This window comes from Mobula birostris, chromosome 8, assembly GCF_030028105.1.
Source record: "Mobula birostris isolate sMobBir1 chromosome 8, sMobBir1.hap1, whole genome shotgun sequence".
NCBI lineage: Eukaryota > Metazoa > Chordata > Chondrichthyes > Myliobatiformes > Myliobatidae > Mobula > Mobula birostris.
The window spans coordinates 101,349,987-101,362,873 of NC_092377.1; the positions used below are offsets into that span (position 1 = coordinate 101,349,987).

The window sequence follows — 12,887 nt, forward strand, 5'->3', positions numbered from 1 at the left end:
AACTGATTAGAAATGGTGGCTCTGTTATAGGAGTCAAACTGGACACACTGGAGGCTGTGGTAGAACAAAAGACCCTATGGAAAATCCTGGCAATTCCAGACAATTCCAGGTTTCTCACCCTCTGCATGCCACCTTGGCTGAACAGAGGAGCGCTTTTAGTAATAGAATAAGACAACTGCGCTGCTCCAAGGAGCGCTATATGAGGTCATTCTTATCCTTGGTCATTAGGCTCTATAATGAGTCAACTATAGCCGGGGAAGTGATGACCCCCTCCTGTTGGTCTGTGGTAACTTATTTTTATTCTTTCTCACTTCTCTTCTAATATTTATATCTGTGCACTTGTAATGCTACTGTGATATGGTAATTTCCTTTGGGATCAATAAAGAATCTATCTATCTAGAATTCACCCTGTAATATCAGAAGGAGAAGCTAAAGTCAGATGTATGGGTAGTACAGTGGGGAGTAAAGGGAATTACAGAGGCATGAGAGAGGAACTGACAACAAACTGATGAAAGGGCACACCAGCAGGGATGATGGCAGAGCAGCAATGGCTGGATATTCTAGGAACGATTCGGAAGGCACAGTATAGATATATCCCAAAGAAGAGGAAGTATTCTCAAGGAAGGATGATGCAACCATGATAAGGGAAGTCAAAGCCAACATAAAAGCAAAAGAGAGGGCATACAATATAGCAAAAATTAGTGGGAAGTTGGAGGATTCGGAAATTTTTAAAAACCATAATGTGTTATAGAAGCCATGAAGATGGCCAATAATATCAAAAATGATACCAAAGTATTTTCAGATATATAAAGAGTAAAAGAAAGGTGAGAGTAGACATTTGGACTGCTGGAAAATGATGCCGGAGAGATAGTAACAGGGGACAAGGAAATGATGGATGAACTGAATAAGTATTTTACATTAGTCTTCATTGAGGAAAGCATTAGTAGTATACCGGAAGTTCAAGAGTGTCAGGTGGCAGAAGTGAGTGCAGTTGTTATTTCTACAGAGATGGTGTTTGGGAAACTGAAAGGTCTGGAGGTGGATAAATCACCTGGACATGATGGACTAAATCCCAGGGTTCTAAAAGAGGTAGCTGAAGAAATTGGAGAGGTATTAGCAATGATCTTTCAAGAATCATTAGATACTGGCATGGTTCTGGAGGACTGGAAATTTGGAAATGTCACTCCACTCTTCAAGAAGGGAGAGAAACAGAAGAAAGGAAATTACAGGCCAGTTAGCCTGACCTCAGTGGTTGGGAAAATTTTGGAGTTGATTATTAAGGTTGAGATTTCAGGGTATTTGGAGGCACATGACAAAATAGGCCAGAGTCAGCGTTGTTTCCTTAAGGGGAAATCTTGCCTGACAAATCTATTGGAAATTTTTGAAGAAATAACAAGCAGGGCTTTTGTACTTGATCTACAACTGTTTTAATAAATTCGTGGCAACCATGGTGTATTCATTCAGATTCATAGAGCACGTTAAATGATATTGGCCATTGACCCATTGATTTACATAGAACAGTACAGCGTGATGTTGTGCCGACCCTTTAATCTATTACAAGATTAATCGCACCCTTCCCTCCTGCGTAGCCTTCTGTTTCCCTTTCACCTATGTGCCTACCTCAGAGACTCTTGAATATCCTTAATGTATCTGCATCTCCCAATACCCCGGCACCTACCACTTTGAGTAAATCACCCGTCTCTGGCATTTCTCCTTATACTTTCCTCTCAACACTTTAAAATTATGCCCCCTGTGTTAGTACTTTGTTACAGCAGATTTGATGTTTACATATGTCTATGAGTATGTTTCCAGATTTCCAAGAAAAACTTGCTCTGAGCTTAGGTAATTTTGGTTGAACCAGTCAAAAACAGTGGATTGTGGGTTTCCATAATATTGTATAGTGGCACTGTTACACCCTGGACTGATAACTTGTACTTTTGTGTTTAGAAATTTTAAGAATGTTTTCAATGTTTCCAAATACCTAATATGGGCAAATAAGTAATGCCAGTCACTTCCCCAGAAACACGAGAAAATGTGTATAAAAACATCATGCACACAATGCTTTAGGAACTGAGCAATCTAGGCAGCATTTCTGGGAAAGAGTAAACGGTTGATGTTTTGGGCCGAGACCCTTCATCAGTCCTGTGGTCTCGGCCCAAAATGTTGACTGTTTACTCTTTCCCATAGATGCTTCCTGGTCTGCTGGATTCCTCCAGCATTTTGTGTGTGTTGCTCAGCATTACATCCTTGCTTTTGTATTCTAGTCCTCTCTAAATGAATGCTAACATTGCATTTGCTTTCCTTACCACCCACTCAGCTTGCAAATTAACCTTTAGGGAATCCTTCACAAGGACTCCCAAGTCCCTCTGCATCCCTGATTTTGAACTTGCTCCCCATTTACAAAATAGTCCACCCCTTTACTCCTTCTGCCAAAGTGCATGACCATGCACTCCCCTACATTATATTTGAGCTGCCACTTCTTTGCCCATTCCCCCAATCTGTCTATGCCCTTCTGCAGCTTCCCTGTCCTTCCACCTATCTTGATATTGTCTGCAAACTTGGCAACAAAACCCATCAATTTCTTCATCCAAATTATTGACGTTCAACGTGAAAAGAAGCAGTGCTGACATTAACTCCTGTGACACACCACGTCACCAGCAGCCAATCAGAAAAGGGCCCTTTATTCCCACTTTTTGCCTTCTGCCAGTCAGCCAATCTCTTATCCATTCTAGTACCTTTCCTGTAATACCATGGGCTCTTATGTTGTTAAGTACCCTCCTGTGCAGTGCTGTTTCAAAGGCCTTCTGAAAATCTAAATAAACAACATCCACTGACTCTCTTTTGTGTATCCTGCCTGTATTTTCCTCAATGAATTCCAACAGATTTGTCAGGCAAGATTTTCTCTTGAGAAAACCATGCTGACTTTGGCCTATTTTATCATGTGCCTTCAGGTATTCCCAAACCTCATCTTTAATGATAGACTGCAGTGCCTTCCTGGCCAATGATGTCAGGCTAACTGGCCTGTGATTTCCTTTCTTCTGCCTCCCTCCCTCCCTTCTTAAAGACTGGAGTGACATTTGCAGTTTTCCAGTCCTCAGTAACTATTCCAGTATCTAATGGTTCTTGAAAGTTCATTACTAATGCCTCTACAATCTCTTCAGTCATCTCCTTTGGAACCCTGGAGTGTAGTCCATCTGGTCCAGGTTACTTATCTACCTTCAGACCCTTCAACTTCCCAAGCACCTCCTCCCTAGTAACAGCAACGAGACTCACTTCTGTCTCCTGATATTCTCAAATTTCTGGAATATGGCTGGTGTTTTCCATAGTGAAGACTGGTGCAAAATACTTAAGTTTGTCTGCTATTTCTTTGTCGCCATGTTTTACCTCAGCATCATTTTCTAGTGGTCTGATATCTACTCTTGCCTCTCTTTTACACTTTGTAGATCTGAAAATGCTTTTGGTACCCTCTGATATTACTGGTTAGGTCGCATTCATATTTCATCTTTTCTCTCCTAGTGCTTTTTTAGTTGCCTTCTGTGAGTTTTTAAAAGCTTCCCAGTCCCCTTAACTTCTGACTAATTTTTGCTATGTTGTTCTGTTGCTTTTACGCTGTCTTTAACTTCCCTAGTCACCCACGGTTGCATGGCCTGGATGATGAGGATTCTTTATTTTTACATACAGGTTTCCCCTGCCATCCGAAGGTAGAGCGTTCCTATGAAACGGTTCATAAGCTGGAATGTCATAAAGCGAAGAAGCGATTACCATTTATTTATATGGGAAAATTTTGTGAGCGTTCACAGACCCAAAAATAACCTACCAAATCATGCCAAGTAACACATAAAACCTAAAATAACAGTAACATATAGTAAAAGCAGGAATGATATGATAAATACACTGCCTATATAAAGTAGAAATACTTTTCTACAATTATTGCCGCTCTATTCTCCATAGCGAAAATTTCACGCAAGTGCTGTTGGCAAAAACATGGCGCAAGCGCTCTCCAGTAACCTTTAAGCTATGAAGCTGCCAAATCATACCAAATAACACGTAAAAATACACAGCTGATATAAAGTAGAAATAATGTATGTATAGTGTAGTATCACTTACCGGAATTGGGAAAGCGCAGAGCATACTGATGATGGTGTGTTAGGCTGAGTTGTTGGAGTTTGGCTGGTGCAGTGGCCCCCACCCTCCGGGCCACCGACCGATACTGATCTGCGAAGCATGCAGGAATGCAGCAGTAGCTGGGAGGCACACAGCACGTCTTTAAGAAAAAAGCCGAAACAAACATGCTAATTAATTAGGTGCCGCCCGACACGTAATTGGCAGCCCAGATCAGTGCCAATTGCCAATTGTATCACCTCTGATCTGGGCCGACAATTACATGTCGGGCGGCACCTAATTAATTAGCATGTTTATTTCGGCTTTTCTCTTAAAGATGTGCTGTGTGTCTCCGGGCTACTGCTGTATTCTCCAGAATCGGTATCTGTCCGCGGCCTGGCTGTTGGGGTGGTGGGGCACTGGGGTGTCATCTTGTCGTCTGTTTCCATTAGAGCAGGCAGCTTGTCTTCTCCTATGACTGCCCGCCTCGATGTCGAAGGTCGCGATTCATCATCTGCTGTGGCTGATGTGGCTTGACTGCTGAGCCTTGCGCATTTTTCTCTCATACAGTTCTTTGTAAGCACTCAAGCCATCCTGCAAATATCCCCTAAACCGACGTACCCTTTCAAAATTAAAGTCGTACTTTATCATTACTCATTTGGTTTCGATTGTTATCCTTTCCTCTTCCAATTGCATCAGCTCTTCATCTATCAGTTCTTGGTCATGGGATGCCAAAACCTCTTCAACATCATCTTCGTCAGCTTCCACAAGCCAAACTCAAGTTGTCCTTACTTCGTTCACCACGATCGAAACGCTTAACTATGTCTAGTTTTACGCTAAGTGTAACACCCTTACGAGCTCTTTCAGGCTTTTCCGATACCATAGAACTCATCTTGCAAACGGCTGCTCACAGGCACATGTTTAAGCAATGCTGGCAAGAATGCCGTTCCGAATCCGGGAGAGAGCGGCTGCTCGGGGCACGCACTGCTTTCTTCATAACAGCGAAAACACTTTCTGTTAGCGAAAACAGGATACTAATGTAGGTCTTTCGTAACAGTGAGGTTTCGTAAAGCGAACGTTCAAAAGGCGGGGGACACTTGTATTTGGACAGCCACAGTAATCTGTCCAAATGTCTTTGAAATGTAATTGTACCTGACTCAAACACTTCCTCTTGCAGCTTATTCCATATGTGGAATAACTTTTCCCTTGGGTCTCTTAAATCTATCTTGTCCCAGCTTAAATCTATGCCCTTCAGTGTTTGAAAGAGTTTCCCGTAGAAAACGACTGTGTGCATTCACCTTATTTATGATTCTCATGATTTTGTACTTGAAGGTGATGCCATTGATCCTATCCTTAGTGAAACCTAAATGTGCATCTTCATCTTAATTGCAAGAGGCCTTGGAGTTCAGGAGTGCAAATGCATTTTCAATATTTTCATTCCATGGCCAATATTGCCTCTTGCATCATTGATGGATGATCCCAGCAGAGACTGAATGCTTTGCTTTGCTGCTAACAGGATAAGTTTGGTGCTGCATTGGCAAGAGTGCTGAATTTTCTTTCAAAGTCAAATGAAATTCAATGCAAAGTACGTATATGTCACTATGCAGTACCTTGAGATTCATTTTCTTGCTGGCATTTAGAGATGAACAAAAGACAAGTTGTGCAAATAATTTAAAAATGCTGAGAACATGATTTGTAGAGCCTTGAAAGTGATTTCTGAGGTTGTTGAATAAGTTCAGTGTTGGGGTGAATGAAGTTATCCCTCCCATTTCAAGAGCCTGATGGTTGTAGGGCTGTTCCTGAACCTAGTGGTGTGAATTTGAGAGTCCTGTACCTTCTGCTTGATAGCAGTAGTGAGAAGAGTGCATGGCCTGGATGGCAGAGATTCTTTATTTTTAAATATAAGGATTGTTATAGACATCTTGTGTGTCTCTAATCTCGTAAGGTCCCAGAAATTCATCAAGACTGGAAATTGAACAAAAAACATGCAAATTAGGAATAGGAAAATAAAAAATAGCATGAAGACCAAAGATGTTAAAGTGAAGAGATGAGATAGGGAGTTTCAGTGAGCTGAACAGAATATGAGTCAGTAATAGGGACATGGAGCATTCTGCAGTGAGAAAGATGGAGATAAAGATTAGTTGTGTTTGTCACATGTACATTGAAACATCAAAACATGCAATGAAGTGCTTTGTTTGTGTCAACAAGCAACATAGTCCAAGGATGTACTGGAGCAACCCACAAGTGTCACTGTGCTTTCAGTGCCCAAATAGCATATCCACAACTTACTAGCCCTAACTGTGTGGTTAGGAATGTGAGAGGAAACCGGAGCATCCAAAGGAAGTCCATGTGGTCACCAGGCGAATGTGCAAACTTCTCCTAGACAGCAGCAGGAATTGAACCTTGATCGCTAGTACTGTAAAGTGTTACACTAACTGCAACACTATCGTGCCACCCCAAAGAGGATAGAAAGTGCATGTGAAAACATAATGAGATGCAGATCATAGAATGAAGTGTGGTCACATAATAGGAAAGTGATCATCTGCATTTATAGAATACATTTTAGATCCTTTATGATGGGGATTCCTTTAAATACACTTTACCAAGATTGAGAGTCTATCCTTTGGACCTCAAAAAGAGTTTTATTTCTGTCTCATCTGTTTTAGTAAATAATGCGTAATTTTTTTTCATTTTAGAGATTGATTTGAAGACAAAATGTATTGTGGATGTGGAAGGCAATCAGACCATCCTAACTCCAGCTAATGCAAACCTCAGCAAAGGAGACGCCAGGTAAGGTCTAATCCGTGTTTTGGATGACAGTGCTAGTTTGCTTGCTGATGATGTGTTTTGCAGTGTATTGCGGGTTTAAAGAGACTTCTGAGTCACCCAGTTGTTAGATGAGAGCAAAATTTTGGAATATTACTTTAAACTGCTGCATGCAGCATGTTAATTCTCAGAATGAACTCTAACAGGTCAGAGCACTTTTCCTTCCAACTGCATGTTAGTGTACATTGATTGTTATCTGTCTGTAAACTAATTCTGTTTCTAAACTGAATTAATCGAGCTGTATAAGTATTCTTGTAATTTCTTCCTATTTTCAGAAATTGAGAATTTTTAGAAAGCCAGAGGTTTTTGAAGGTCAATGCATTAGAATATGCATCTTTTGCTGTTCCAAGAAAAACAACCTAGTTTGTTTAATAATATAATTGAAAAATAATATATAGCTTAAAGTGATATTTTAAAGCTGTATTCTTTATAACATAATTGTGAATTATGCACCATAAACCTATGAACTCTGATATTACCATTGCTGTATTGTTCAGTTCTATTCAAAACTCCTTAGCCAGTGAAGCAACCACGCCTGCACATGGTACAACTCAGACAACATTAAGGCAGAGGCTCATAGTAGCTGTGATATTCACGGCACAGAAATGCCAGGTGGTCACTTAATCTTAACTTGAGGCCCCCCTTGTGAATGTCTTGGGAGTCAGCAAATCAATTGGACCAGCTGAGCTCTGAGCAGGTTGGCGACTGACTGTCCTGTGGCCAGTGACTTGCTTCCCAACACCCAAGACACAAATCAGGAACACTTTCCTCCAATTTACTGGATCAGTGTAGTACTATCAGTTCTGAACTGCATTTCAGGGCAAAGCTGTCCATTGATTGGCGTCCATCAAGCACCCCAAGCACTGATTTGCTCCAGCACTAGTGTATATGGCTGCGGTCTGCAAATGATCTGCAGTACTTGCCCATTGCTCTCTCCTCCCTAACCTGTGAGCGCGATCATCAAGGAGAACAAAGACAACATGGAAGACGAGTAGGTTCTCCTCCAAGTTGCATGTAATTACAATTTAAAAATATATTGCCAGCCCTTCATCAGTGGGTCTAAATCCCAGCGTCTCCGTGCAAAGACACCGAGAATACTTTAGTCGGAGGAACTACAGCAGTTCATGGAAATAGCTGACTACCACCTTCACAAAGCCATTTAGGGATGGCTGGTGATGCCCAGATCCCAAAATGAATAAAATAGCAGAAGGGATTATGCAGTTGTTGGATATCCAGAGCAACACATAAAAAATCCTGGAGGAACTAAACATACATATATACACACACTGTAATTCAGTTTTTCTGTTACTATGTATTGCATTGCACTGCTATTGCAGAGACGACAAATTTCACAACATATGCCAGGGATATTAAATCTGATTCTGATGTGAATATCAGTCTGGATTGTGAACAGAAAAGCAGTGATATTTAAAGATTTTTTTCAAAGATTAGCTTTATTTGTCTCATATATTGAAGCATAGTCTCATATTTGGTATTAAAGAGTGCTTCAGTTATAAACCAAAGAGAATGCAAAATAAATGATTGTGTCAAATTATAACTAATGTGTGAGAAATTTGAAAATGGTAGAATTGTACACTATTCTAAAACTATTGGTTTGCCCTTTTATTTATTGTTTTTTGGATCTTTTTTTAGATCCCTGATTTAGAAAACAATTCAAGGTATCTCTCACAATTCTTGCCTATAACGTTACATCAACATGTTTATGCCGTACGGTTACATATGTTTGATTGCTTAGTTGCTCCCTGCTTCTAGTTTATTACCCAGTTACCTTGTTGGCTTGTATGTTTTGTCGTCCATTCTTTTCTTTCCTATTTCTAAGCTCAATATGTGTTTTGTGGCTCAGGGAGGAGTTGTCTAGCTGGAGACTGATCATTGCTGCTTGTAAATCCACATGAGAGTGCAATTGTTTTAGTTCTGTCTCCCTAAGGAAAGATACTTTCATGTAACCGAGTGCAGAAAGTAGCTGTGTGAAACCTATTAAGGCCAGTCCATTTGTTTGTACTTTATCACAGAGGTCAGAGAAATTTCTGATTGGTTGTCCCACTGGGCTAGTTTCACAGGATCACAATAGCAGTAAAAAATTGGAGCAGAAAAAAAATATAAATGCTGGTAAATCAGTACAAGACTTAATTAAAGCACAACACAGTATTATTGCATTTTTTCAATTTGGATTTCATGCCTCCAATTTATAATGATTGCTCATTGCCTTGAGTACAGCCGTGTTTCTCTGTAAAACTAATCACCACACGTGGTTTTCTCACTGAATGTGCAATAATAGTTGAGGTCCAGCACAATAATTGTTTTGTACAGGATATCCAGCGTTGGCTTTCAGAGGAGTCTCCTGATCTGAAGGAGTTGGGAGGAATGCATGTTAGGCTCATTATTGAGATGTTTTATTTGAATTTTTAAATGTCCTAGCTTGGCAAGAATACTGAGAAATTCAAGCAATATATTGTAAAATAGAATTCAAATAATTAAAAATGCTGTTATTAAGACCATAAGACAGAGGAACAGAATTGGAACATTCAGGCCATTGAATCTGTTCGGCCATTCAATCATGGCTGGTTTATTATCCCCCTCAATCCCATTCTCCTGCCTTCTCCCTGTAATCTTATTATCAAAGTGCGTGTATGTTACCATTTACTATCTTGAGATTCACCTTGCAGGCATTTACAACAGAATAAAGAAATACAATAAAATCAATGAAAAAACTATGCACAAAGAAAGACTGACAAACAACCAATATGCAAGAAGCCAAACAGTGCAAATACACAATAAATTAAATAAACAAACAAACTAACAAAACTGACAAGACGAGTTGTGGAATCCTTGAAAGTGAGTCCATAGGTTGTGGAATCAGTTCAGAGTTGAGGTGAGTGAAGTTATCAGCTCTCTTCCACCCATTTATCAGGAACGCTATGTATGACCTTAGTATTGTTAAGGATTCCTCCCACCCATCCAACAATCTCTTTGACTCCCTACCATTAGGCAGGAGGTACTGTAGCGTTAGGACAAGAGCCGTTAGTTTGGGAAACAGCTTCCTCCCCCAGGCTGTGAAACTACTGAACTCCCTGCCACCACCACTCAGGTCTCATCAAGTGGGAGCACCAGTAGCGTTATACTGTTTACTTTGTGACTTGTGTTTAAATGCAAATCTTCTGGAATCTATTTTATTATTATTTTTTGTGGTAATATTAGTTTGTGTTGTGTGTGAGTTATATGTACTGTGTTGTGCACGTTGGTACAGAGGAACGATGTTTTATTTGGTGGATGTGTACGGTTGAATGACAGTAAACTTGAACTTGAGTTATGTGTGCCCTCATTGAGAGGTGGCTCCTGAGTTCTGTGAAGCAATTGTATTTTCCACGGTCTTATTGTGGGAGAGCTCTGTTGTATAGCAGTGGCAGATTGATGGTTTTGCAGATGGTAGGTGTACAGTAAGTGCAATGTTCTGTATGGTTCAGTAAAGGAGTTGACCTTTATTTGGAATTTGGTTTCTCTGCACATACAAAAACTCTATTTGCATAGCAATGATGATTTCAGTCTGTGTGAATTTGGTTGTGAAGGGGCGATGATCAGATTCCCATTAGTTTTTTTTTGATTAGCTGCACTCCAGTGGTAAGTTTGTTCATGAGATGTGAGAAAAGTGCTTGTAGAGAATGAGTCTGTCATCCTGGCAAGACGCTTGTAGCCCAGTGGTTCCTGCCACCTTTTATGCTTCTGATGGACATAGTTCTTTCCTGCTTCTGTCCTTCATGGACAACTACAGCAGACACCTCAGGACTCTGAAGAAATATCAACATCAGTTTAAATAAAAGAACCAGTATTGGTCTCCCCTCCCAGGCAGCTTCCCTTATACACATTTCATTCAATTGAGTAGGCTACTTTGTTTACATGCCTGACACTAGACTGCTGAAATGAACACCCATCACTGCAATGTAACATGCAAGCACATCAAGTGATTTGAGAGGCAAATATTCCCAAATACATGCAAATATATGCTGCTAAACTACCCATCCACCTGCCCCAGCCCGAGCCCCGGCTCCTGCTTTGTAGCTGCCCCCACCCAAACCCCACCCCTTGCCCTCACCCACTTCTCTTCTCAGGTGGAAGACTATGAATCCCATTCTGACCTCGTCAACCCTGCAGATAAGAGGAAGAAGATGTAAGCTGATTTGCCCATCTGTTTGTAGAATTGTGAATTACACTGAGAAAATGAAGCCAGTTTTTAAATATTTAATGCAGCTTAGTATTTATCACAAAATTAATGACTGCAGCTGTTTTAGTCCATTTTACCATCCGCAGTTCCTTTGCTCATTTAGAAGTCTTCAACCCTTTCAATCAAGCTTTAGCTCATCTCTCACAAGTGTGTGTCTCATTGGTTGTTTGAAACCTGTGTAGAATGCCCTTGGAAGTTTTACTTTGAATTGTATTCCTGTTTTAGATATGGTTGCAGTCTGTGGTGAGTGGAGTGCTCATAACTGGGCTGTGCAGTTCAATAGGTCCATATCTGTGTTTATGTTGTACTCAAGATTCCTACCACCTTATCAAAAGATTGTTCTATTCCTAGTTCTCTGATGTATCTGTCTAACTTCTAGTAACTGTGCTATCTGCCTCTTCCACTGTGTGGTATACAGTTTCATATTCTTGCCTCTTGTTAGTTGGGAATTCTTAGAATTATTGGTTGTCTGCAGTTTTTGTCTACCTTGCAGTTGGAAGTATCTCCACATCTGCCCTCTCACGAATGAGTGGACTTCTCATGAGGTCATTCCTCTAGTTTTCCTGGAGTGAAGTGCTCCCAAGTTCAATGACAGTGTAACCTTTTAATTCTGGTTTCATTTAAATTCAATTTTTTTTTGTCACATGTACATTTGCATCATTGTTTTCTGATGTGCTGGGGGCAGCCCCGCAAGTGTAGCATCACTTCCAGTGCCAACGTAGGATGCCCAGAAGTCACTATCCTGAACCTGAGCGTCTTTAGAACGTGAGAAGAAACTCCTGGGAAGAACTCACAGACTCCTCAGAGACAGCAATGGGAATCAAACCCTGATCAGTGGTGGCTGGTGCTGTAAAGCAGTAGGGATAACTGTGATGCTACCATGCTGTCTCCAGATCCTTCAGTGCTTGTACTCTTCTATAATATGGAGAGTAAAATTAATCATACTGTTCCAATCATGGTTTATTATAATTTAATTTTAAAATCCAAGAACTAGAAATGCTACAGATACTGAGTAGATTGGGCAGCATCTGAGGAGTGAGAAACTGAATTAAAGATTCATTTTTCATCAGAACTACAAGTTGGAAATACCTTCTAAGTTGCAGCTTATCAGATGGGGCGGAGGGGGCAAAGACCTAGGTGGGCACAATGGTACACCTGGTAAAGCTGCTGCCCCATGGCATCAAAGACCTGTGATCAATCCAGTCTGTATGAGGATTGTCTAGATTAAGATTAGCATTATTTGTCACATGTCGATTGCAACACACAGTGCAATGCTGGGGGCAGCCCGCAAGTGTCACCAAGCCACTGGTGCCAACGTAACATGCCAGCAACTCACTAACCCTAACCAGCAGGTCTTTGGAATGTGGGAGGAAACTGGAGCGGCAGGGAAAAAATCCACACAGTTGTAAGGAAAAGTCTTTACAAATAGCGGCAGGAATCGAACCCCAAACAGTAGTTGTTGGCACCGTAAAGCGATTGCACTAACCGCTACACTACTATACTGCCCATGTTCTCCCTGTGACTGCTTGTCTTTCTCCCAGATGTCCAGATTTCTTAAAGCTGTCTGGGTTGGCGGGTTAATTGACCAGCATAAATTGCCCTGAGTATGTTGGTGAATGGCAGAATCAGGGTGAATTGATGAGAATTAAAACAAAGTATTAACATAGGATTAGTGTACTTGATCAGTATGTGGGATGAAGGGACGACTTCCATTCAAGAT

General features: G+C 40.8%; 1 protein-coding gene across 2 annotated transcripts in view; it reads left to right on the forward strand.

Moving 5' to 3' along the window:
* The window catches only part of LOC140201542 (kinesin-like protein KIF13B), a 271,092-nt gene that overhangs the window by 49,717 nt on the left and 208,488 nt on the right, over positions 1 to 12,887 (forward strand). For both annotated transcript variants that reach the window (XM_072265811.1, XM_072265812.1), the window contains exon 2: positions 6,798 to 6,891. In XM_072265811.1, the coding sequence (XP_072121912.1) occupies positions 6,798 to 6,891 (94 nt within the window). The remainder of the gene's footprint in view (positions 1 to 6,797; positions 6,892 to 12,887) is intronic.